Source organism: Hylobates moloch, unplaced genomic scaffold, assembly GCF_009828535.3.
Source record: "Hylobates moloch isolate HMO894 unplaced genomic scaffold, HMol_V3 SCAFFOLD_22, whole genome shotgun sequence".
NCBI classification, from domain to species: Eukaryota; Metazoa; Chordata; class Mammalia; order Primates; family Hylobatidae; genus Hylobates; species Hylobates moloch.
This window is the reverse complement of record NW_026652297.1, coordinates 46,201,241-46,224,988: the sequence shown is the minus strand read 5'-3', so window position 1 is coordinate 46,224,988 and position 23,748 is coordinate 46,201,241. Positions and strand designations below refer to the sequence as shown.

General features: G+C 45.9%; 1 protein-coding gene across 5 annotated transcripts in view; it reads right to left on the bottom strand.

Moving 5' to 3' along the window:
• Positions 1–23,748, bottom strand: part of GPAT4 (glycerol-3-phosphate acyltransferase 4) — a 44,368-nt gene that overhangs the window by 4,441 nt on the left and 16,179 nt on the right. For 2 of the 5 annotated variants that reach the window (XM_032143420.2, XM_058433386.1), the window contains exons 2-10: positions 18,716–19,729; positions 7,966–8,035; positions 7,496–7,796; positions 6,638–6,712; positions 5,452–5,541; positions 5,171–5,264; positions 4,486–4,601; positions 3,008–3,063; positions 2,317–2,402 (exon numbers count right to left, since the gene is read on the bottom strand). In XM_032143420.2, coding sequence (XP_031999311.1) covers positions 2,317–2,402; positions 3,008–3,063; positions 4,486–4,601; positions 5,171–5,264; positions 5,452–5,541; positions 6,638–6,712; positions 7,496–7,796; positions 7,966–8,035; positions 18,716–18,880 — 1,053 coding nt within the window. In that variant the 5' untranslated portion in view covers positions 18,881–19,729. Of the gene's footprint in view, positions 1–2,316; positions 2,403–3,007; positions 3,064–4,485; positions 4,602–5,170; positions 5,265–5,451; positions 5,542–6,637; positions 6,713–7,495; positions 7,797–7,965; positions 8,036–16,057; positions 16,139–18,715; positions 19,730–23,748 lie in introns of those variants that run through there. The other 3 variants (XM_058433388.1, XM_058433387.1, XM_058433390.1) reach the window with 3 other exon arrangements.

The following is a 23,748-nucleotide window of genomic DNA, read 5'->3' as shown; positions in this document are numbered from 1 at the left end:
TTTATTTTAGTCTCACACTGTTGCCCAGGCTGGAGTGCCGTGGTGCTATCTCGGCTCACTGCAAGCTCCACCTCCTGGGTTCACGCCATTCTCCTGCCTTAGCCTCCCGAGTAGTTGGGGCTACAGGCACCCGCCACTACACCCGGCTAATTTTTTTGTATTTTTAGTAGAGACGGGGTTTCACCATATTGGCCAGGCTTGTCTCGAACTCCTGGCCTCAAGTGATCCACCTGCCTCAGCCTCCCAAAGTGCTGGGATTACAGGCGTGAGCCACCGCATCTGGTCATGTTGTTATATTTTATAAAGCCTGATATGGACAGAAATTCTGATGTCACAGGAGTGTGAGAACCCTTTGTTTTGGGCTGATTCTCTATTCCACACTGGGCAGTGTGTGTGGACAGAGAAACAAGGCAGAAGCTCAACACAGCGACACACTCCTCACATCAGGTCACGGCTGGATTCCGGTGGAAATATAAGAAGAGCCTTGAAATCGCTAAGGCTATCCAAGTTTGATTACCAATAAAGAATTCACAAAAACCAGTAATCTGTAGACCAGATGTTCTTAGCCATACATGGGCTCTACTCTGTGGACTGAATGGAAATGTATCTAAAATTTATAAGCATTTTACTTTGGAGAGGAGCAGAAACTCCTCAGGGTTCGTGTTCCGACAGCAGCTAAGAGCCACTGCTTCAGAACTGTGGCCACCAGTGTAGTCCCGACCGGCACCATCAATGCCACCCAGAACATGTTAGAATGGAAACTCAGAAGGCCCGGCAGGGTGGCTCAGGCCTGTAATCCCAGCACTTTGAGAGGCCAAGGCAGGCGGATCACTTGAGTCCAGGAGTTCTAGATCAGTCTGGGCAACATGGTGAAACTCCGTCTCTACAAAAATTAAAAAATTAGCCGGGTGTGGTGGCATGCACCTGTAATCCCAGCTACTTGGGAGGCTGAGACACAAGAATCACCTGAATGTGGGAGGTCAAGGTTGCACGAGTCATGATTGTGCCACTGCACTCCAGCCTGGGTGACAGACTGAGACCCTGCCTCAAAAGAAAAAGAATGGGAAGTTCAGAAACCCCGGGTGTGGGGCCCAGCGATCTACATTTTAACAATCCCTGCAGGCAATGCTGATGCAGCCTAAGTTCAAGAGCCGCTGTTCTGGAGGCAGCAGTAAGGGCTTCCATCCAGCAGCTTCACAGTCTCACTGCAAAGCACCTGTCCTCGTTTTGCCAGAATGCAGGATGCAGATGCCAGTCCCCACTCCCACACCCAAGGCAGACTCTGCTACCAGACTATGTTCCTCTTTCCTGCTGTTTCCAGACACAGCATCCTCAGGCTCTGGTGAGTCCTAGCCTGTCAATCAGAGTCCCCTGCAGGCAATATTCATCTGCCATCCCTGGCCTGGTCCTCCAGCTAAATGATGAACAGTGAGAGGCTGGTGAGCATCGGCCTCACCAGGAGCAACACCTCTCCAGTGGCACTGGCAAGGTGAAAAGAAAGTCAGAACCAACTCTACAGAATGCTCTGCAGACAACCCGCAGTCCCCTACAAAAGAAATTCTAAGCGTGAAGCCTGACTCATATCTGCTCACCATTTTACCGAGCTCTTAGGCTGCAGCCTAAATACTTTAATCACACTGAGGACGGCCTGTGTTTTGTAGGTGTCATGATGTGAGGCCTGGTGGATGTGAAGAGGGTAAGAGCGGGGAGGAACAAAGTGCAGATGACTAGCTAATCACATCCTATAGCTCTGGGTGTCTGAAGGGTTAGAGGAGCAGTTCCTAAAGGGTCGACGTACATTAGATAAACTCCCAGGGTCCATCTCATTGTTAGGAGCTGCTGTAGGTCTAAAAGATGACACAACTAAAAGCAGTGAAGCTGTTTCTCCCACTGGACTGGAGTAAGGACCCCCCCCATCCTCATGGCTCCCCCAAAATGCAAAAATCCAGCTTGAAACCACACCACTGGGCCCGGCAATCAGTCACCTTTCCATGTGGAGGGGCCTACATTCCAGCTAGGTTTATGAAGCAAGGTAAGAAGTGAAGGGCTTGCCATTTCCCGAATGGTTGCGGCAGCAGCATGCAGGCGGGAATCTGGCTGTCCCCCATTCCACACTCCCCAGGCCCTTCTAAGGGGGTGCTGAGCACTCACCATCCTCCTCCGGCAGCACTTGACCCACGTCAACCCAGCCCCACGCCACTGCTGAGGGCATCGACCACAGACTGGTGACCCCAGCTCCTTCCTCTACCTCCTCCTGCTGTGCCCCACTCACAGCAGCTCCAGTAATGACAGTGTGTACCATCGGAGGTCTTGTACCTTGATAGCAACAGGGTAAACTGTGGCTCCAATTTCAAAACTTCCCTTTTTGAACATCATCACCGATGTATTATTGATGCAGGTTCCTAAAATGCAGGAGACAATAAAATGCTATTTCTGTTGGCCCTTTACCCCAGATATTAGGCGTTTCTTAAAGACTAAGTATAATAGACAAAATTCTTCTAATGGTTCCTCCAGTAAGATACATCTGTCATCTCCCTAACTTAAAAACAACACTTAACAGAGACAAGCAAGGTGGTGCCTCCGATTCTCTTTCTGCAGGACCACTTTCCCTGATTCATACACACAGCAAAAACAACACTTAACAGAGACAAGCAAGATGGTGCCTCCGATTCTCTTTCTACAGGACCACTTTCCCTGATTCATACACACAGCCTAGATAAAGCAGAGACTTGCAGTGGCTTTAGGAGGACTCCACGAGCTCCGTGAGGAGCTGAAACATTACAGAAGAAATTCCTGCATTTGGGGAGTTCACACTATGGCATTCTTAGTTCAAATTCTGAACTTGCCTGAGTTTTTAGTCCTACTTCCAACCTAACGGGGACCTAACATTATTCAGTGAAAACAGATAACCCCAACAAGGGCTGAGGGCCTTGGTTCCCAGGAAACAACAGCATCACACTCCCGCACTCCCCACAGAAGCGCTTCGTGGCAACCAATCCCTTCTTACCTTCTGGGAAGATGAGGATAGGCAGCTTGCTTTTATCTTGCACATGTTCAGTCAGTCTTTCAAAGAGGAAAATAAAATGAAGGGTCAGACAACCCTATACACATCATTGTCAAAATATGTTTATAAATAACCTATTTATTTGTGACAATAGTCTCGATTATAAAAAGTTAACAAGCATGACTGTATCCTTTTAAACCCATAATCTAATGCTCATCAAGAAAAAATGTATATGGATAGAGAAAAATCAGGTTACCATTTAATTCACAGAACTGTTCAATTCTGTGTGAACATCGGAGCACCAACGATGCCACTCAACCTGGGGGCCACCTGAAAGAGACACCTGCCACAAGGCCTGGGCATGGCCCCCTCAATAAACCTGTGTCACTAGACCACGTAACAGTTGTGAAGCTGGGCCCAGCCCTGCTGGCTCAATGCTCTGTCCCTGAGATGTAGCAAAGGGAGTTAGGGGAGGGGTCATCTGTCTCTATGGAAGATAATCTCAACTGTCTTTTCTTATTTGTTATTTTTTGAGACAGGGTCTCCCTGTGTTGCCCAGGCTGGAATGCAGTGGTGCAACCACAGCTCACTGCAGTCTCACTCTCCCTGGCTCAAGCGATCCTCCCACATCAGCCTCCCAAGTAGCTGGGACTACAGGAGCGTACCACCACGCTCAGCTGATTTTTAAATTTTTTGTAGAGATGGGGTCTCCCTATGTTGCCCAGGCTGGTCTCGAACTCCTGGGCTCTCAAAGCACTGGGATTATAGGCCTGAGCCACCATGTGTGGCTTGGTCTCAACTGTCTTGATGTCTCTGTCTGCTGCAAATCTCTTTGCATTACTTACACCAGATTCACCTTCTTAAAGTTTGAAAACAGGGCAGTACTTTGTTCCACTGCCTTAGATTTCTTTTTATTTGTGATAAATGAATTCACTTTGAGGTTTCAAATGAAGTAAAAATTCGTATTTTCTTTATTACGATGGGTACAATGAATAAAAAAAAGGTTAAGAAACATTATTAACTTGGTAAATAATATTAGGGTTTCTATACTTTTTTAAGACAGAGTCTCACTCTGTCGCCCAGGCTGGAATGCAATGGCGCGATCTTGGCTCACTGCAACCTCTGCCTCCCTGGTTCAAGTTATTCTCCTGCCTCAGTCTCCCTAGTAGCTGGGATTACAGATGCCCGTCAATAATTTTTGTATTTTTAGTATTTTGTATTTTCACCATGTTGGTCAGGCTAGTCTCGAACTCCTGACCTCAAGTGATCCGCCCACCTTGGCCTCCCAAAGTGCTGGGATTACAGGCATGAGCCACCACACCCGGCCACTTTTAAAATCTCATGTTTTAGGAAAAAATTATTATGAAAGCAGTATAGGCTTATGATAGAAGGCACGTAACTGCACTGTGGAGGGATAACTACCCTGAAAGCTTTTCAGCATTCTAACTGGCCAAGCAGAACAGCAGTGTTCTGTCCATTACCTCTTAGCCACCAGGTGGCGATCCTTCACTTCCGAGCGCTCAAACCAGACGTGTGGGCAGGCCTTCACCATGGCTCTCTGAATCACACCCATGAGTCCCCCGTGCACTTGACCCACCTAAGCGCAGGCACAGGACTCATTAGTAGTGAAGCCATCTTCACACAAATCTCCCCACTAGGAAGCACCAGATCTCACAAAATAAGCAGTCCAACTTCTCACCTCTAACGCTTGCTGGCTGAAGGTTGCTCACTGCCAAGAAACCACTACCAAGACTCCCCGAATCTTAAACTTCTCCTTTTAATCAGTAATACTAGAAATAGGTAATTAAAAACATAACTGAAACCCCTAAGACAAAACACTAAAATACTAAAGTAGCGCGATTCCCTGTGTAAAACTGCCTCTCCCTGAGCAGATTCTCAGATGCCCTGGACACAGTCCTTGCCAGCAACTCCCTCTCCCGCTGCTGGTCTGCCTGACCGCCCTCAGCATCCTCTCCAGCCACACTCAACAATCACTCTGCCCAGGGTATCTCCTATCACAGTCCCACAAAGCCCCCACAGTGACAGTAAGGTGGGGGCCTGGCCCACGCATAAAAGTGTTTATGTGAAGAGTCCAGGAGCCTCCTAGCCCTGACCAGTCTAAAGCAGGAAGTCTTGCCTCAAGAACGCACCGGAAAGAGCTCTTACCATGGCATAATAGCCATCGCTGGCCAAGATGATCACATCGATCGGCGAGGTATGATTGGCCACACAGATGCCACCGTTTCTTGGTCTGTTTTCCCTGGGTTTAAAATGTATGCAAAGCAACCAAAATTAGTGTGAAACAGTTCATATAACACACCTCTCACCTCACACGCTTCATCTGCTCTAATTAAAAGCTCAGAAGCATCTTCCCATTTGGCCAAGTACAGGTGGGTGGTGTTTCCTGCAGCGCCATCTCCCTTCCTATCGATACAAAACGCTCTCACCTGTCGTGGTAGGTGATGATGGCTGTCAGCGCTCGCACGCAGATCCGGTAACACATTAAGTGAACATGTTTACTCATGAACTCCTTAAACCTGCAACAACGGGACAAGGATTCTGGGTTTTATTTTACATACAGGAAGACAGAAAGAGTTGCTGACTTCAACAGCTCAGCAGTCCTTTATGATGGCAAAGTGCTTGTATAGACATGAGCACACACAGGAAAGTCCTGTGATGCATGAGCACCTTTATGTTCACACATGAGGAAAGAAAGAGGGGACAGGGAGACTCACTTACATCCACCCAAATCAGTGGGTGGAGAATTCACAGCCTAGAATCCGGCATCCACAGACCACAGGCGGGCTGAACTCCGTTCCCCCAGTCAACATCCAGAGGCAGGCCCAAGGCCAGAGGCGAACCTCCTCACCCACCCAGGCAGAAGAAAGGTTTCTAAACCCCAGAACTTCCCAAAGGGAGCAAAATATTCTTCACACAAACAGACAAAACCTCCCTACATTTCAAACCATTTTAAAAACTGTATTGTCTCACCACTCTATCCACACAGTCAAATGCTCAAAACTAAACAAGAAGCCGTAAAATCTGTTAACATCTGAGTCTCGGACTCTACAGTTTGTGGCTTCTCCCTTTTGTCTTTAAAATGGGAAGAATGTGAGGGCTGAAGGACAAAAAGAACAGTCATAGATCAAAATTTTAAAAAAGTAAAGACTTTACTGCTGATGCCATTGTTGCTATTGGGTTGTTATTATTATTATTATTTGAGATGGAGTCTCGCTCTGTTGCCTAGGCTGGAGTGCAGTGGTGTAATGTTGGCTCACTGCAACCTCTGCCCCCTGGATTCAAGGATTATCCTGCCTCAGCTTCCCAAGTAGCTGGGATTACAGGCACCTGCCATTGCGCCTGGCTAACTTTTGTGTTTTTAGTAGACAGGGTTTCGTCATGCTGGCCAGGCTGGTCTCGAACTCCTGACCTCAGGTGACCCACCCACCTCAGCCTCCCAAAGTGCTGGGATTACAGGCGTGAGCCACCGCGCCCGGCTACCACTGGGTTATTTAATCCATCTAAGATTCCATGGCTTTGGTTGTGTCCAAAGAAGTGGCCTTGCCTTCGGTATCTGAGCACCATTCCTAGAACTAACTGTCCTTCAGGCATGGACTGCCACACTCTACTCACCTCCCATTTGGCAAGTATCCCACCACAGTTGTGCCCACCACCAGAAGGCTAATCCCTGTGAAAGCCAGCGCTATCCTGTAAGAAGAAGAAAAGTTAGAGCATAGCCAGCAAATCCTTCTACCAAGTACAGAACTGAAGGTGTGAAAATCAAAGTGGGCATCACAAAAACCACCCCCAAGACCTGCTCGCCTGGGACCTGGACCAGAGTTCACCTAGAAATGTAAGCAGGCCTATCAGAACCAGAGATCCTTTTGATTCCAACTGACAGTGAGCCATGGGTCTGGCTCTCGAAGCTGCCTGCATCTCCTGAGGCCTCAGGCAGCTGGAAGGCTGGAAAACCCTAAGCTGGCCATTCTGCCGCAGGGCTGCTCCCTGCTGCCCTCCCCTTCCTTTTGGCTGGAAACCCTGGTGGAAGCACAGCTTCCCTCTGAAGCAACAGGAGGTGGAGCTTGAAGGTATTAGCATCTGGCAAGGCACACTCAGAGCAGCACATGGTGCAGAGAAGCTGAGAGATCAATACTGCCTCTGTACCTGAGAGGCAAGCTTCAGGAAAGAACGAGCCATGTCCAGGAAGGAGTGGCAGAAAGCACACAATGTTCCCTGTCCCTGTGTTTGCTGTCATCTAGACAAGCAAGCTGTCTTTAAGAAATCCAACTATTTCTGTCTGATATGCAGAGAATCCAAGGGCCTCTAAAGGAGAATCACCAGTGTATCCCTCCAAAGAGTGACGTGGCCTGGCTAATGACAGTCATTCCCTCCTCCTTTCTAAAACGGAAACACACAGCAGAGCAGGCAGGTGGACTGTGCACCACGTGGGGTGGCAGCAGCGAGCCCCACTCCCCGCAGGCCCTGCCTCACCTGAGCGGCAGCAGGAAGCAGTACCGAATCAGCACTCCTAACCCCCACAGGACCGTGAGCCGAAGGCTGATGTACTGGAAGTTATAATTGGTTCTGCTCAGCAGGTTCCAGGACTCTAGTTCTTCTGCTGAGAATCTCTTTGTCACCTCATCATCCATAATGGTCTCCATTCCTTTTCGGCAAAAGTAGAAAATGTCAGAGAGCTCGAACTCTGGAGTGTTGTCCAGAGCCTTACTACTACCACTTCGACGAATCTCTTTGATCTCTTCTTCTAGTGAAGTGGGATCCTTTGCAATGATTCCTGCAAAAGAGTGTGTCCCTGTCAAGCAGCACGCTAGGGGAGAGCACGTGAGACATACTCAGGGCGCACATCTTGCACTAATGCAGGGAAGAGCGTGTGTGGCACCAGAAGCACTGGGGAACACTGTTCAAATGGACCTCTCAGGACAAGGACCACACCCCCATCTTACCGTTGGTGTAGGGCTTGTAAAGCTGGTGGTTCTTCTCCTTGGCTCCTCGCTCCATTCTCAAGGTAGCCCACTGGGAGGGGAAGGAAGCAAGATACAAGAGCAAGAATGAGACCTGTTTTCAATCAGTGAACACCTCCATCTCTATTCTGTGAAGGCCTCAGTCCCAGTCACCTAAGACCGCAGCCAAGCAGCACATAGTCTAGAAGGAAACTCAAACTACCTCTCCCCAGAGCAGCCCCCTCCTTGACAACTGGGACCAAGAGTTAAGTCACCTATAGCAAAACACTGGGAACTTCAAGAAGCTGGGGTGAGTTCCTCAGGCCTAGTTTCTCACTGCCTGCATCTCTCTGTCTCCGGGCTGTAGGGAGCTCACCTGCTGACAGCACAGACCTCACGATTCCTCCTGCACTGCCCCAAGGCAGCTACTCAAAACAGCAAAGCCAGGTATCCTGTAAACTACTGCCTGCCACCAAATTACTCCAAGAAAGCAGTAATTTTCATTTTAAAGGAGACAAAGAGCTTAAGTAATACATATGTTTGGACTGTCCAGCAACAGGAGTAACATTTTAATGGGAGAATCCCACCACTTAACACTGAAAGGCCTGGGAGTGGCTTAATAGTGTTAAAGGAAAAAAGAATACTATTAGGAGACTGAAAAAAATCCCAGATTCAATTCCCAAGTTTACACTCACTAGCTGCGTTCATTAAGCAACCCATTCCAAGTCTCTGAATCTTGGTCTCTTTATCTGCAAAACAGGATTGATACTACCTCAACCTCCTACTTCATGGGGTCACTTAGGATAAAATGGGATCGATCATATATGGGACAAAACTGGGGAAATGCAAAGCACTCTGTTCTCATTATCACCGAAATAACACAGATTCTGGAACAGACCTAGGAAAAAGACGCTTTTCCTAGAACCCCTCTTCATTAAAACCGGTTTCACTGGTATAAGACAGCCAGGGGCTGGTTCTCTTCCACTATCAAATGAGAGGTGAAAACGTGGGTGCACTTATCCCCCCTTGGATATGGTATCACTAGAGAAAGCTATGTCATGTCCACAGTGAGTCAGAGAAACAGAACAGGCATTCAAAAGCCTCAACCTTCGGCTTCCACGGTTATGCACGGTGGGCACGAGCCCATCATCCCATGGCACGGGAAGACGCACATGGCCCAGGGCACATGGTGCGGGTTCTGCTGGCAAAGCCCAAAGGGTCAGCAAGACTGCACCACGTGGTCCAGCAAAGCCAAATGCTGCATGCGAGTTTGATCAGTGATCTGACCTCATCTGGAAATCTCAAACCCCACAGTCTAGAAAGGAAAGTGGCTCACAAAATCACCACGCAAAGAAAGTTCAAAGGCAAGAAAACACACATGACCCATTTTCTCTGTTTCAGATATTTGGCCATTGATGTCTTTTGGCTCTAAGCACAGATGAGCTTTCCTTTAAAAATGTTAGTATAATACCTAAAATGGAGGAAGGTAAATTTCATTTGGTTTCCTGGAACTAGAGAAGAGGTGAAAAGAGGCAAGAGAGTTCACAACAATCCTGGCATGCAGAAACACAGGTCACTCAACCAGAATTTAAGGTTCTACATTTTGGCCAGGCTCTGTTTTGGCACTCAAGAATAATCAGAAGAGAAAAACTTGGGGCCAGACGCAGTGGGGCTCATGCCTGTAATCCTAGCACTTTGGGAGGCCAAGGCAGGAAGATCGTTTGAGCCCAGGAGTTTGAGACCAGCCTGGGCAACATGGCAAAATCCCGTATCTAAAAAATATAAAAAAATTAGCTAGGCATAGTGACATGTGCCTGTAGTCCCAGCTACTCCAGAGGCTGAGATGGGAGCCAGGGGACGTTGAGGCTGCAGTGAGCGGAGATTGCACCACTGCACTCTAGCCTGGGAGATAGAGCAAGACCCTGTCTCAAAAAAAAAAAAAAGAGAGAGAGAAACTTGATTCTGTACTGACAATTCTGATACTCCATGAGACTGCAATAGGCAGAGAATACATGACATCAGGCCTCTTGCAGATGACAATTTCAGTCTGAGGATTGCTTCAATGTGCAAAATTCAAGACGCCTGCAGGCTCTGTCATCACGGGAAAGGGATCTGCTAACTGAGATTCTACATCTCCTAGTTCTGTGCCAGTTCAGTGATAAACATCCCTTTGGCCTCCTGCTTTTTTTTTTTTTTTTTTGAGACGGAGTCTCGCTCTGTCGCCCAGGCTGGAGTGCAGTGGCGCAATCTCAGCTCACTGCAAGCTCCGCCTCCCAGGTTCACACCATTCTCCTGCCTCAGCCTCCCAAGTAGCTGGGACTACAGGTGCCCGCCACTACGTCCGGCTAATTTTTCTGTATTTTTAGTAGAGACGGGGTTTCACCGTGTTAGCCAGGATGGTCTCGATCTCCTGACCTCATGATCCGCCCGCCTCGGCCTCCCAAAGTGCTGGGATTACAGGCGTGAGTTACCGCGCCCGGCTGGCCTCCTGCTTTTTAACTTCAGGAACATGACAAAACGTGTCTGTGTTTAGGAAAAAATTGTGCCAAGTCACAAGGGCAGGGGAAAAGAGGAGAGGGCTGAACAGCCTGTTAAGAAATGGCTGATCAGGCGGCTGGGTGTAGTGGCTCACACCTGTAATCCCAGCACTACGGGCAGGAGGATCATTTAAGCCCAGGACTTTGAGAAATGGCTGATCAATGAACTGGATTCTTTCTGCCTGAAAGAAACCAAAATATTTCATCCCGAAATATACTTCTTTGACATATTTCAAGATGACTGTTCAGAAGGACTGGAAATGCAAGAATAATGGAGAAACTGTCTTTTGTAGGAGGAATTTGCATCTGTAGAGATAAAGTGAAGTAAACAACAGATGCAAATGAACTTTCTATGAAGCACCTCCCTCCTTGTCCTAATCTGGAAAGAACTGAGTCAGACGCCTTTAAAGGTCTAAAAGAAACACTTCGCATCTACACTCTTGAAGAGCTGCTATCTGTGAGGTTTCATCTACACAAGACCACCTGTGCTAGCCAGGTCTCCTCTTCGCTCCCTCTTGTTACCTATTGCCACCCGATTTACCGCCATACCCTGTTTTTTGGCCATGCTCGGAGCCCCCACTGCTTCTGTAACCTCAAACGCTACAAAAGCATCAACCATCTGGCTATTTCTTTGAGATCTTTGTAAAACTCCTGTGCACATTAATAAATTTGTACATCTTTTCTTTTATTAATCTGCTTTTGAGAGTTGATTTTTCAGTGAATCTTCAGAGGGCAAAGGGGATGCTTTCCCTTGGCCCCTACAAACCCTACTGGACCAAATCAAAGGGCCTCTGGGAAAATACTGCTTCTCTGCACTATGCTCACACAGCACACTCCTGATACCAGATGTGTGAGGAATGCCCCCCCAAACCCAAACCAAGCAAATCTTCAGCAGGCACCAGCTGGGCGTCCTCTAATTCAATTCAATTCAATTCTGAGGCTATTGACCTGGAGTTGGTATCAGATCCCACAAGAGTCAGTCCCACATGACTGCCCCTACTTCAGATGCAAGTTGAAAGTCTCATGTGACTTGTACTTCTGACTGACCAGCTATAAATCAGGGTTCCCACAACCCCTCTTCAGGTTCAATGTGCTGGAGCGACTCCCAAGACTCAGGGGAATGGTTTACTTACATGTATGGCTTTCTGATAAAGGACACACAGCTCAGGAAGCACCAGATGGAAGAGATGCATAGGGCAAGATACGGCAAGCCCTCGCCATCCTCCCAAGAGGATGCTCTCACCCAGCTGCCTCGTGGTTCATGCCCTGTCCTCTGCACTCCCTTATTCCCTATTGAATTGCTTCCCTCTTGCCTCCCTCCGATCCACCTGAACACATGCTGCCAGAGTCCAGCCACGTCACTTTCTTGTTCAAAAACCTTCAACGGGCTGGGCGCAGTGGATCATGCCTGTAATCCCAGAACTTTAGGAGGCTGAGGAGGGTGGATCACTTGAGGTCAGGAGTTTGAGACCAGCCTGGCCAACATGGCAAAATCCCATCTCTCCTAACACTACAAAAATAGTCAGGTGTGGTGGCACAGGCCTGTAGCCCCAGCTACTCAGGGGGCTGAGGCAGGAGAATTGCTTGAACCCAGGAGGCGAAGGTTGCAGTGAGCCGAGATTGCGCTACTGCACTCCAGCCTGGGCAACAGAGGGAGACTCTGTCTCAAAAAAAAAAAAAAAAACAACCTTCAATGACTTCCCAATGCCTGAAGTTCAGTATTGTAACCCACCTCATTCCCTCCATGCACCCAGCGTTTTTGCTCTACTGAACTATGTGCCATCTCTAAACAAGATTACCTTTTCGCCTTTATCAACTGTGCTTCTAGAATGCTCTATCCTTTTCCCTTTTAGGATCCAGTCCAAATGTCAAATCTAAGAAATGTTACCTACTCAATTCCTGCAATCAGAATTCACCTGGCCGGGCGCGGTGGCTCACGCTTGTAATCCCAGCACTTTGGGAGGCCGAGGCGGGCGGATCACGAGGTCAGGAGATCGAGACCACGGTGAAACCCCGTCTCTACTAAAAAAAATACAAAAAATTAGCCGGGCGTGGTGGCGGGCGCCTGTAGTCCCAGCTACTCGGAGAGGCTGAGGCAGGAGAATGGCGTGAACCCGGGAGGCGGAGCTTGCAGCGAGCCGAGATCGCGCCACTGCACTCCAGCCTGGGTGACAGAGCGAGACTCCGTCTCAAAAAAAAAAAAAAAAAAAGAATTCACCTCTGCCTGTGTATTTCAACTGGTATCCCATTCTGAATTAGTTATATATGCATATATTTGTCTTTCCTACTATACTACACATACCTCAAGAGGCAGGAGCCAGAACTTACCCCTATGTGCATTTCAGCACAGTCTGAGAGAGTGCCTTCTACTTAGTAGGCAGTCCCGAATTTAATTCATCAACTCCCAATATTTCTCTCCATCAAGGTCTCCTTATGGAAAAGTAGAGCCAAAGTGACAAAACCTGGAACTATTTCCTTTCGTCTTCCCCCTCAATTCCTGTCTGCTTCAGTTTGTCCTTTAACCTACTCAAGGCTATGTTAAAATCACGCTCCTCATCGGGGTAGGATGACCTCTTTCACAACAACCATGTGAAAGGAGTATTAATACTCCCACTCTCTAGATGAAGAAACATTGGAAAGTTCAATGCCTTTTTCAGAGCCAGTAATGATTCACGGTATTCACGGTAACAGCTGCCTGACCCAACACGAACGCCCATCGCACACAATGCCACCACCACTAGTCTCTTCAGCTTCTCCACAACTGCCACTGGTTTCTATGACTCTCCACCAACAAGTTACACCTTGGAGTTTAACACAGATCACATTATAGCTGTCTCATCTTCTCTAATGTGACCTGATCAACTCCTTTCACATCATTTGTTCTCATCTTTCTCCTTTACATCCAGGCTTTCTTCTCTCCCCTCTTCCAGGTCATTTTCAACTCAGCTGAGAGTCTACTCCTGGGAATTCTACTCCTAGTGATACCATTACCACTGCGGAGGGGGTTCATGTGAAGCACAAACATTAAGCAAACAGACTAAAACCCTTCCAGTCACATGCTGCTCTCTGCACACAAAGATCTTCCGTGACTCAGCATGAACAGGACCTGCACTGAGTTAGGGCTTCCAGGAAAGGGAATAGAAAAGACATTGATCCACCCATATCCTCTCAATATTCCTCCTCCCTTGGCAGGTACACAAATGTTTTCTCCTGGTTCCTTTATATAGGGAGAACTAGTCATGGGAAAGGAGCTGTAAGCCAGGGCTTGCTTAGGTCTGCCAAAAGCACAGGTGTATGTACCGCATGAACTATTAGGTATCCAGTTTTAACGATCTTTATGAAGATTATTTAGTAAAATGTGAAAATGGCTGATAAAATGCCAAAAGAAAATGTAGACACACAACAAGTAAACACTATTAATACAGCCATAAAACATAAATGGGTATTGCCAAAGACTGAAAGGAAGAAGGCAAAAAAAAAAAAAATTAAAAGGTGTTACAAGCTGTGGGCCATGAATGAATGCTTAAAATTTTCTAATGTCTGTTTGGCTATCTTATTGCTATATTACAAGCCACCCCAAAACTACGTGGCTTAATACACCACTCATTCATTCATTCTGTGCAGCTGAGGACTGGAATCCTCAGAAGACTCATCCCTCAAGTGTGGGGTGGCTGGTGCTGGCCTTCAGGGCCTCACTGAGCTGGGAGCTGGGCTGCCTACACCTGGTTGGCTTCCTTACAACATGGTAGCTGGGGTTCAGGGGCAAGTGGCCTGAGAGACGGGCCAGATAGAAGCCCTACTGCATTTTCTAACCTAATCTCACATACCACAGCATCCTGCCCCCCACATCCTGTGTGTCAGGAACAGTCACTGAGGTCCATACTTGGGACATCAGAATACCCTGGGGGGCTTTTAAAAAAACGCCTACCCAGATCAATTAAAGCAGGTTCTGGGGCCCAAAAGAACTTTTTTTTTTTTTTTTTTTTGAGACAGAGTCTTGCTCTGTCACCCAGGCTGGAGTGCAGTGGCGGGATCTCGGCTCACTGCAACCTCCGCCTCCTAGGTTCAAGCGATTCTTCTGCTTCAGCCTCCCGAGTAGCTGGGATTACAGACGTGCGTCACTACGCCCGGCTAATTTTGTATTTTTAGTAGAGACGGAGTTTCACAATGTTGACCAGGCTGGTCTCAAACTCCAGACCTCAGGCGATCCACCTGCCTTGGCCTCCCAAAGTGCTGGGATTACAGGCATGAGCCACCGCGCCCAGCCCCAAAAGTATTTTTTTAAATGCCTCCCCAGGGGATTTAAATGCACTGACAGGAGGGAGAAGGGCAAAATGAAGATCTCTGAACTTTCTTCTGGTTCTAAACTTATACCTATTATTCCACTTTAGGAAGGGGTGAAGAGGCTTAAAAAGGTAAAATAAAGGTCTCTCCTTGCTAGAGAATAAATGTTTATGCCCCCTCAAAATTCATGTTGAAACCTACGCCCCAAGGTGATGGCATTTGGAGGTGGAGCCTTTGGGAGGTGATAAGGTCATGAAGGTGAAGCCGTCATGAATAGCACTAGTAGTACCCTTATAAAAGGGACCTCGGAGGGCTCCCTCATCCCTCTGCCGCATGAGCGCAGAGAGAAGACAAATGTCTATGAACCAGGAAGCAGCCTCACCAGACACTGAATCTGCTGGTGCCTGGACATGGTTTTCCCAGCCTCCAGAAATGTAAAAACTAAATGTGTTTTTTAAGCCACCCAACCCATGGTAGTTCATTAAAGCAGCCTAAATAGACTAAGACATTCCTCAATTTTAAGAAAGGTACACAAAAACACTGACAAGTGTTAGGTGTATTTTAGACAGATACACAGATACTGACTTCCCAAGACCTGAAGCCCACTGGGCCAAGTTCAGCTGTACCTATGTGACCACTGAGAAGGCAGCATTCAGTTCCTACCTTCCATTCAGATCGACTCAGAGCAGTAACAGAGGGTGAGAAAAGACCGGCACTCCTCTGGAGTACCCCAGGCCCCTGCAGGAATACGCCAGTCCTCTCTGGCCCACGTGACTCAGTTTACAGCCAGGCTGTAATGGTCCACGAACAGGAAAGACCCCATAGGGCATCCACAACCCTTTCGGTGGCTGGCACACACCTCTAAGGAAGGAAGGAGTGCAAATCTAGTTTCTGAAATTCTAAATGTTGAGGTCACAAATATACATACGCTACTTCCATTACCACTTCTAAATCACTGTGCCCCAGGCCAGGTGTGGTGGCTCACGCCTGTAATCCCAGCACTTTGGGAGACTGAGTCGGATGGATCACTTGAGGCCAGGAGTTCAAGACCAGCCTGAGCAACATGGCAAAACCCTGTCTTTACTAAAAATACAAAAATTAGCCGGGTGTGGTGGTGCGCGCCTGTCATCCCAGCTACTTGGGTGGCTGAGGCAGGAGAATTGCTTGAACCCAGGAGGAGGAGGCTGCAGTGGGCCAAGATCACGCCACTGCACTCCAGCCTGGGCAAAAAAGCGAGACTCTGTCTCATAAATAAATACATACATAATACATACATACATACATCACCGTGGCCCAAACCAGTAATTTTCAAGATGTGGCTTCAAATAGTCTCTGTTGGTTCAAGACTGCAGGTCCTATAAATTGGCCCAAAGTACACATATGATGAATTTTCCATTGTATCATAATCTACATTAAAAGTCATAGGGATGTATATTTTAAATAATAGTCACAATACAAAGGATTTATTTGGCTACAAACTTTAAAGTATTAATTTTGAGGACATTTTCAAAATGGAGTAAGGAATATACATGTATTCTAGGCCTTCTGTCCCACCCAAAGTCATCCAAGTGAAATTTTAACTACTACAAGAGCACTCTAGACTCATAACTCTTACTTCTACCTTTTAATAATTACAATTTCCACAGGTCCATGAATTAACCACTTGCTTACAAATGTAAATGAAAGCTAGACACTAGACATCACTCACTGTGTCCTAAGTTTATCAGCTTTTCTACTAATTCTATCCTGATAGATGTTTTTCATGGTGATAAAAGGGCCCAGGTGTAAGTTATATCATTCACAGGGATCCTGTGTGCTGCTCGAGATTTTCTTGGACTAAAATATATGAAAATTACATTTCCTAATTAAAATAAATACATTAAAAAACAGCCAGTCCAAAGACTGACTAGATCACTACTCCTCAAAATTTTAATATGCATTTGATTCACCTGTTCAGAGTCTAACTCAATAGGTCTGGGGTGGGCCTGCAATGGTCATTTCTAACCAGCTGCTCAGCAACACTCATGCAGCTGGTCTCCAGATCGCTCTGTGAGTAGCAAGGACCCAGATACAGATAACCCCAAGTCCATCCTAAGCAATGCTCAAAGATCATATTCTTAAAAAACAGGTACTCAAACAAATGCATGTACACACGGGTCTACGGCAGCACTATTCAAAATAGGCAGAGAAGGTAGAAACAGCCCATCCTTGTCCATCAATGGATGAAAGGATGAGCAAATTATGGTAGAGACATACAGTATAATTCAGCCCCCCACCCACAAACAGGCAGAAGAGAAGTAGTGACACGTGCTATGATGCTGACGAACCTTGAAAACGTTATGCTGAGTGAAAGAAGCCAGACACAAAAGGGCATATTTGGTATGATTCCATTCATATGAAATATGCAGAATAGGTAAATTCAGAGAAAGAACGCAGACTGTGGTTGCCAGGGCTGGCGGAGGGAGGAATGGGGAGTGAATGCTTAATGAGTGTGGGGTTTCCTTTGGACTGACGAAAATGTTGTGAACTGGACAGAAAACAATGTGAATATAGTAAACGCTACTGAACTGTTCACTCTAAAATTATTAACTTTATGTTGTCAATTTCCCCTTGGTTTTCTTAAATATGAAAAAAAAAAAAACAAAAAACATATGCTTATAGACATACAAGTACCAAAAAAGAAAAAATCCAAGATTCAATGACAAACGTAAAAAATATTTCCCACTATAATGTAACATTTCATATAGCTCACTTAATCTGAGTCTTTTTCTTCATTGATAAAATGCAGATAAATAAAATGCAGGTTGATAAAATGCCCCATCTACCACAGAATTATAAGGAACCAAAGAAAAATTATAAAAATTACTCTCAAAACCAGAAGATACAATATGGGCCAGGTACGGTGGCTCAGGCCTGTAATCCCAGCACTCTGGGAGGCTGAGGTGGGCAGATCACTTGAAGGGTCAGGAGTTCGAGACCAGCCTGGCCAACATGGTGAAACCCTGTCTCTACTAAAAATACAAAAAAATTAGCTGGGTGTGGTGGCGTGGGCCTGTAGTCCCAGCTACTCAGGAGGCTGAAGCAGGTGAATTGCTTGAACCCAGGAGGCAGAGGTTGCAGTGAGCCGTGATTGCGCCACTGCATTCCAGCCTGGGCGACAGAGTGAGACTCTGCCTCAAAAAAAAAAAGAAAAGAAAAAGATAAAATATGAACAAACAATGCTGTATTATTTTTACTACTATAAGTGCACTTCTCAAATTATACATGAATCCCTAAAGATTTGGTGACTACTAAAAACAGACATTACAATGAAATCACCAAATCTGTGCAGAGGTATTTAAGTCTTGTGGGAGAGATCAGCTTCCAAAAAATATCACTTCTCACCCATTTCCTTACAATGTGACCAGTATGATATAATTCAACGGTCAGGTAAGTTCTGACATATGTTCAGAAATGTATCCTTCTCCTCTATCTTTAAGAAAATAAAACAATTCAAATGCCCTTTTCTGTCCATTCTTTTAGTCTGAAATGCAAGAACCTACTTAGAATAAATGCCTGGAAGAGAAGAGGCTCTCCCATGCTTCTCAGTGAGGGAATATGCCTGCAGCAGCTTCAAGCTACAGCATCAGTTATGCAAGAAGAGACAGAGATTGGCAGTGCTTTTCTTTAATTCTAAGCCCCATTCTCTTTGAAATAAACAGACAACATGTGGAGTCATGGTATAGGTCTCTCAGCTCGGCATAAGTCAAACATAGAAGTACCTTTCAAAAGTACATGTTTAGTTATTCTTCTTACTCAAAAAGCCACTTCCCATTCTCCCAACTTTCTCCCTATCTAATAAAGAGATAACAATAGGCCTGTAAGAATAACTTTTTGCTAAATGCACTTCTACCCTCCTCTGTGAAGCAACCTTTTGTAACAGCACAACTTACCGCAAAGATTTTTAACAGAGTTTTCATGTAGAGTTTGCGGATACCAAAGGAGACTCCAAAAATGGCTGGCACTATGATGAAAACAAGAAGGAGGGTGAAGAGGACAGTCAGGGAGATGCCCAGAAGGTTGACAATCAGGCTATCAAAAGGCAGCAACAGGAACATGGTGGAAGATCCAGAACAGGCCAGCACCTGCCTCCCCAAGAACAAACTGCAGCCTTCAGATGGTCCTTCCTGACAGCACCAGCCAGGGAAAGGAAGCAAGTTCCCGAAGAACAGCAAACCCCATTCCAAAGTCCACACCCTTCAACTGCCTGAATAGAAGGTCTGGGAACAGAATGACAGAAAAACACGGCCACAAGAGGCAGCTGCAAATGCCAGGTCTCCCCAGAACGGATGGACTCTAAAGATGAACGAAGCTCGATGGGTGTTCAGTAGAAGAATCCAAGTCCAGATGGAGTTTCTGTGCAAGTGAGCAGTGAGGACGGGGGCTCTGCTCTGCTGTCCTGATGCTGCTTCCAGAGGTTTTACATGGTTTTCCTGCCCAAGAGCATTCAACAGATAAATCTGTCCTGCAGATCTGTCACTACCAGAAGTACCAAGAAGAGTTCAACTTGGTGCCAGAAAAATCCTGATAACTCCTGTGGAGGGGTAATCACTGGCACTTCACACAGAAGGCTTTTGAACTTGAATATGTGGAAATTAAATAATTGTTTTACTTAAAATTCCTTCATAAGCTGAGAACCATGTTCATGGTAGAGAGTTCATATCTGGCCCCATCCTCCTCTGGCGAGGCTCCTGGTGCTCTCAGCTTCCAGGACCCTCCTACCTGGAGAGCTACAGTCTTTGCCAGAAGGAAAGAGATGCTGGCACACAATGTCTCATATTGCAAGTGCTGAGTGTAACTCCAGATGCATCTGGCATTGGTTTCCTCTGGACACTCTTCTCCCGAATGCTCCCTTTCTTAGCAGTGACCTGGGTTCTTGGCAAACAGCTGCTTACATGCTGCCAAAGCTGGGGGGAGGGAAAAAGAAACATTGTCAGTCACACAAATCAAGAGGAGAAATGTCAATATGCTGGGGGCCAGGCGGACTGTTTTAGGGTAAGCCTAAAACTGTCAGTGTGGTCAATGCCTGCTTCTCAATTCATCAAGGTCAAAGAGACCAGGCAGACCCAACAGGTGGCAGACATGAATGTGGGAGGGAAACAGAGGTTTCACAGTTTTCAACCCAAATGATATGATCTGTGGTCAAACTTTCTGAATATAAAATACATGTATATAAGACACATTTAAAAGACAAAAAGCACGTGCTATGGAAAGTACATCTCCTTCCTACCTGTCCCCCAGGTACTCAGAGTGGTTCTGCACAGATACTGCCAAAGGTTGTAACCACCTTTGTATTCTTCCCAAGACATTCTATGCTTAAACAAGGAAATCACAACGGTTCTCCATCACCACTGGCCCCCAGGCCAGGCAACAACAGCATATTATTCTTCACCTTGCTTTTTGTTTTTGTTTTTAGCTTAACACATCTTAGAAGAATGTCCCATCAATACACATAGAGCTCCTTCACTCTGCAGGTGCACAGTTTTCAACTTAAGAATGTGCCACAACTTTGTTCACCAGTCTCCTAAGCCTAAACACTGATATTTTTACTTTTTTTTTTGTATAAATAATATTGTAATGAATAACCAGGTACATGCATGACTTAGTACACAAAATGTGCTTAGCAAATATATTTTCGGGGTAAATTCCTAGAAATGGAATTGCAGAGGAAAAGAAAATACACATTTTTAAATTTGCAAGATCTTGCCATATTTTCCACATAGAGATTAAACTCCTCCAGCCTCTCCCCACACTGGCCACTCATTGTGAAATTCCACTATTTCAAATATCTCACAAAAGTATTCCAATTTTACATTGCACATTCCAAATCCCTGAACTTGGGAGTATCTTATCAAGTCTCTCTGGCAAACATTTTGGCTTCACACTAATCACCTTCAGGCTATTCCAAACACTTAGAAGCACAAGAAATTGAACAAATGAACACGTACTGACTTCGCCTTAAAATGTGCGCAATTTAAGGGAGAAGACCACCCTTCATATTGTCTTATGCCCAATTTCTGCCTCCAAAGAAAGAAGAAGTAAAATCTAAAAGGCAGAAATGGAATCCACAGGCAGATAGCCCAGCATTGTGCCCTGGATCTGGTAGTTAAAAATCAACACCTGACCTAACTGCTTGTGTTATCTATAGATTTCAGACATTGTATGGAAAAGCATCATGAAAACCCCTGTCCTGTTCTGTTCCATTCTGATTACCGGTGCATGTAGCCCGCAAGTCACGTACCCCCTGCTTGCTCAATCGATCATGACCCTCTCACGCGGACCCCCTTGGAATTGTAAGCCCTTAAAAGGGACAGGAATTGCTTACTCAGGGAGCTCGGTTTTTGGAGACGTGAGTCCACTGATGCTCCCAGCTGAATAAAGCCCTTTCCTTCTACAACTTGGTGTCTGAGGTGTTCTTGTCTGCGGCTAGTTCTGCTGCATTTCTTGGTTCCCTGACCAGGAAACGAGGTGATTAGCGGAAGGCCAAGGCAGCCCCTTAGGTGACTTAGGCCTGCCCTGTGGAGCATCCCTACGGGGGACTCAGACCAGCCTGAGCAATGCGTATCCAAAGAGCGCTCCCGGGTAGGCAATTGCCCCATGGGACATGTCGCCAGAGCAGCATGTGGCAGGCTCCCGCAGAGGATCAACACAGTGGCTGAAAACCGGGAATGAACTGGCACTTGGGAGTCCAGACATCTGAAACTTGGTAAGACTGGTCTTTGGAACTTGCCCACTCCATCTGAGTGGAAGTGTGGCCTGATCACCCACAGCATGCCTGTACCGGTACTTTGGTTTTTGTTTTTGACTTAACTTGGATTGCTTGATACTTTGGTTTTGACCTGGCTTGGATCTCCTGATACTCTGATTTTGGTTTTGATTCTGGTTTGGCGTAAACTGTAAAAGTGTGTGTGTGCCCTTTTTACCCGTTCTTTGTTTTGTGGTGTGCGTGTGGTGTGAGCGTGGTGTTTTGTCTCGAGGAAGCATGGGTCAGGCACAAAATAAGCCCACCCTACTAGGAACTACGTTGAAAAATTTCAAGAAAGGACTGAAGGGAGATTACGGCATTACTATGATACCAGGAAAACTTAGAACTTTGTGTGAAATAGACTGGCCAGCATTAGAGGTGGCCGTTGGCCATCAGAAAGAAGCCTGGACAGGTCCCTTGTTTCAAAGGTACGGCACAAGGTAACCTGTAAGCCGGGGCACCTAGACCAGTTCCCATTCATAGACAGGGTTACAGCTGGTTTTAGACCACACCCCCCACCCCACCCCTGCCCCGCCACAGTGGTTGAGAGAACAGCAGCATAAATGGCTGGCAGAGGCAAGGAAAGACCAGCAGAGAGAGACAGAAAAAAGAGAAAGACAGAGAAAAGAGACAGAGAGGAAAACAAAAGAGAGACAGGAAGAGAGGGAGAGACAAAGATAGAGTCAAGGAGGGAGAGAGGCAGAGAGAGAGGAAGAGGCAGAGGCAAAAGAAAAGTCAAAGAGGGAGACAGAAAGTTAAACAGAGAAAGAAAGAGATATACAAGTAGTTAAGAAAAAAGTGTACCCTATTCCTTTAAAATCCAGGGTAAATTTAAAACCTATAATTGATAATTGATAATCGAAGGTCTTCTCCGTGACCCTATAACACTCCAATACCACCTTATTGTAAGTGTAAACAAGGGCGTAGCCTGAAAGCACTGAGGCCACTAACAACCTGTAGCCTTCCTATCAACAATCCTCAACCTAGTAATCTGCGGATGGCCCCAAAGCATTCAATCTGTAGCAGCAACTGCTTTGCTAACAGAAGAAAGCAGAAAAATAACTTTTAGAGGAAACCTCATTGTGAGCATACCTCACTAGTTCAGAAATATCCTAAGTTAAAAAAAAAAAAAAAAAAAAAAAAGGATGATTTAACATTAACCACTGAAAATTCCCTTAACCCAGCAGGTTTCCTAACAGGGGATCTAAATCTTAATTACCATACAAAGGTCCAACCAGACCTAGGAGGAACTCCCTTCAGGACAGGGCAATAGATGGTTCCTCCCAGGTAATTAAAAAAAAAAACAAAAAAACTATACCAATTCTAAGTTAATTTGGACTAAACAAGGTCTTATTAACAGCAAAGGATAATTAAAATCCCAAACTTACAAGGTTTTCAACAAAACTGAAGTCTGCTAAAAGTTAAAAGTGTAACATGTATTATAGTAACTTCTAATCTTGTGGCCTTAGGCAGTCTAGTCCACAGACATAAAGGAAGTTCACTTTGGAAAAGAATGGTTATCATCTTCAGAAAAAAAGGGGGGACAGAATTTATGTAAAAAAAAAATGTTATATGGTAAATTCTTGTCCTTAAATAAATTAACTGGTTGTTTAAAAAAAAAAAAAGTTTGGGCCGGGCACAGTGGCTCACGCCTGAAATCCCAGCACTTTGGGAGGCTGAGGTGGGCGGATCACAAGGTCAGGAGATGGAGACCATCCTGGCTAACACGGTGAAACCCCGTCTCTGCTAAAAATACAAAAAATTAGCCGGGCGTGGTGGCGGGCGCCTGTAGTCCCAGCTACTTGGGAGGCTGAGGCAGGAGAATGGCATGAACCCGGGAGGCAGAACTTGCAGTGAGCTGAGATCGCGCCACTGCACTCCAGCCTGAGCAACAGAGCAAGATTCCATCTCAAAAAAAAAAAAAAGTTTGTAATAAGTCAGAAAGTTGAGACATATCAAAGAATTGTCTGCGAAAGTTGTGAGAAAAAAAAGTTATTAAAAAAAGGAATTTATGCAAGAAATGTATAATATAGGCCACCTGAATGTAAAACTATTTAAAAAAAAACAGTTTATGTGCAAGGTGTATAAGGAAAGTAAAATATACCTTTGGTAAATGGATTATAAGGAGGCATAGGAATGTAAATTTTTACCTACATTAAAAGGTTAAAAAAATTCTTTTAA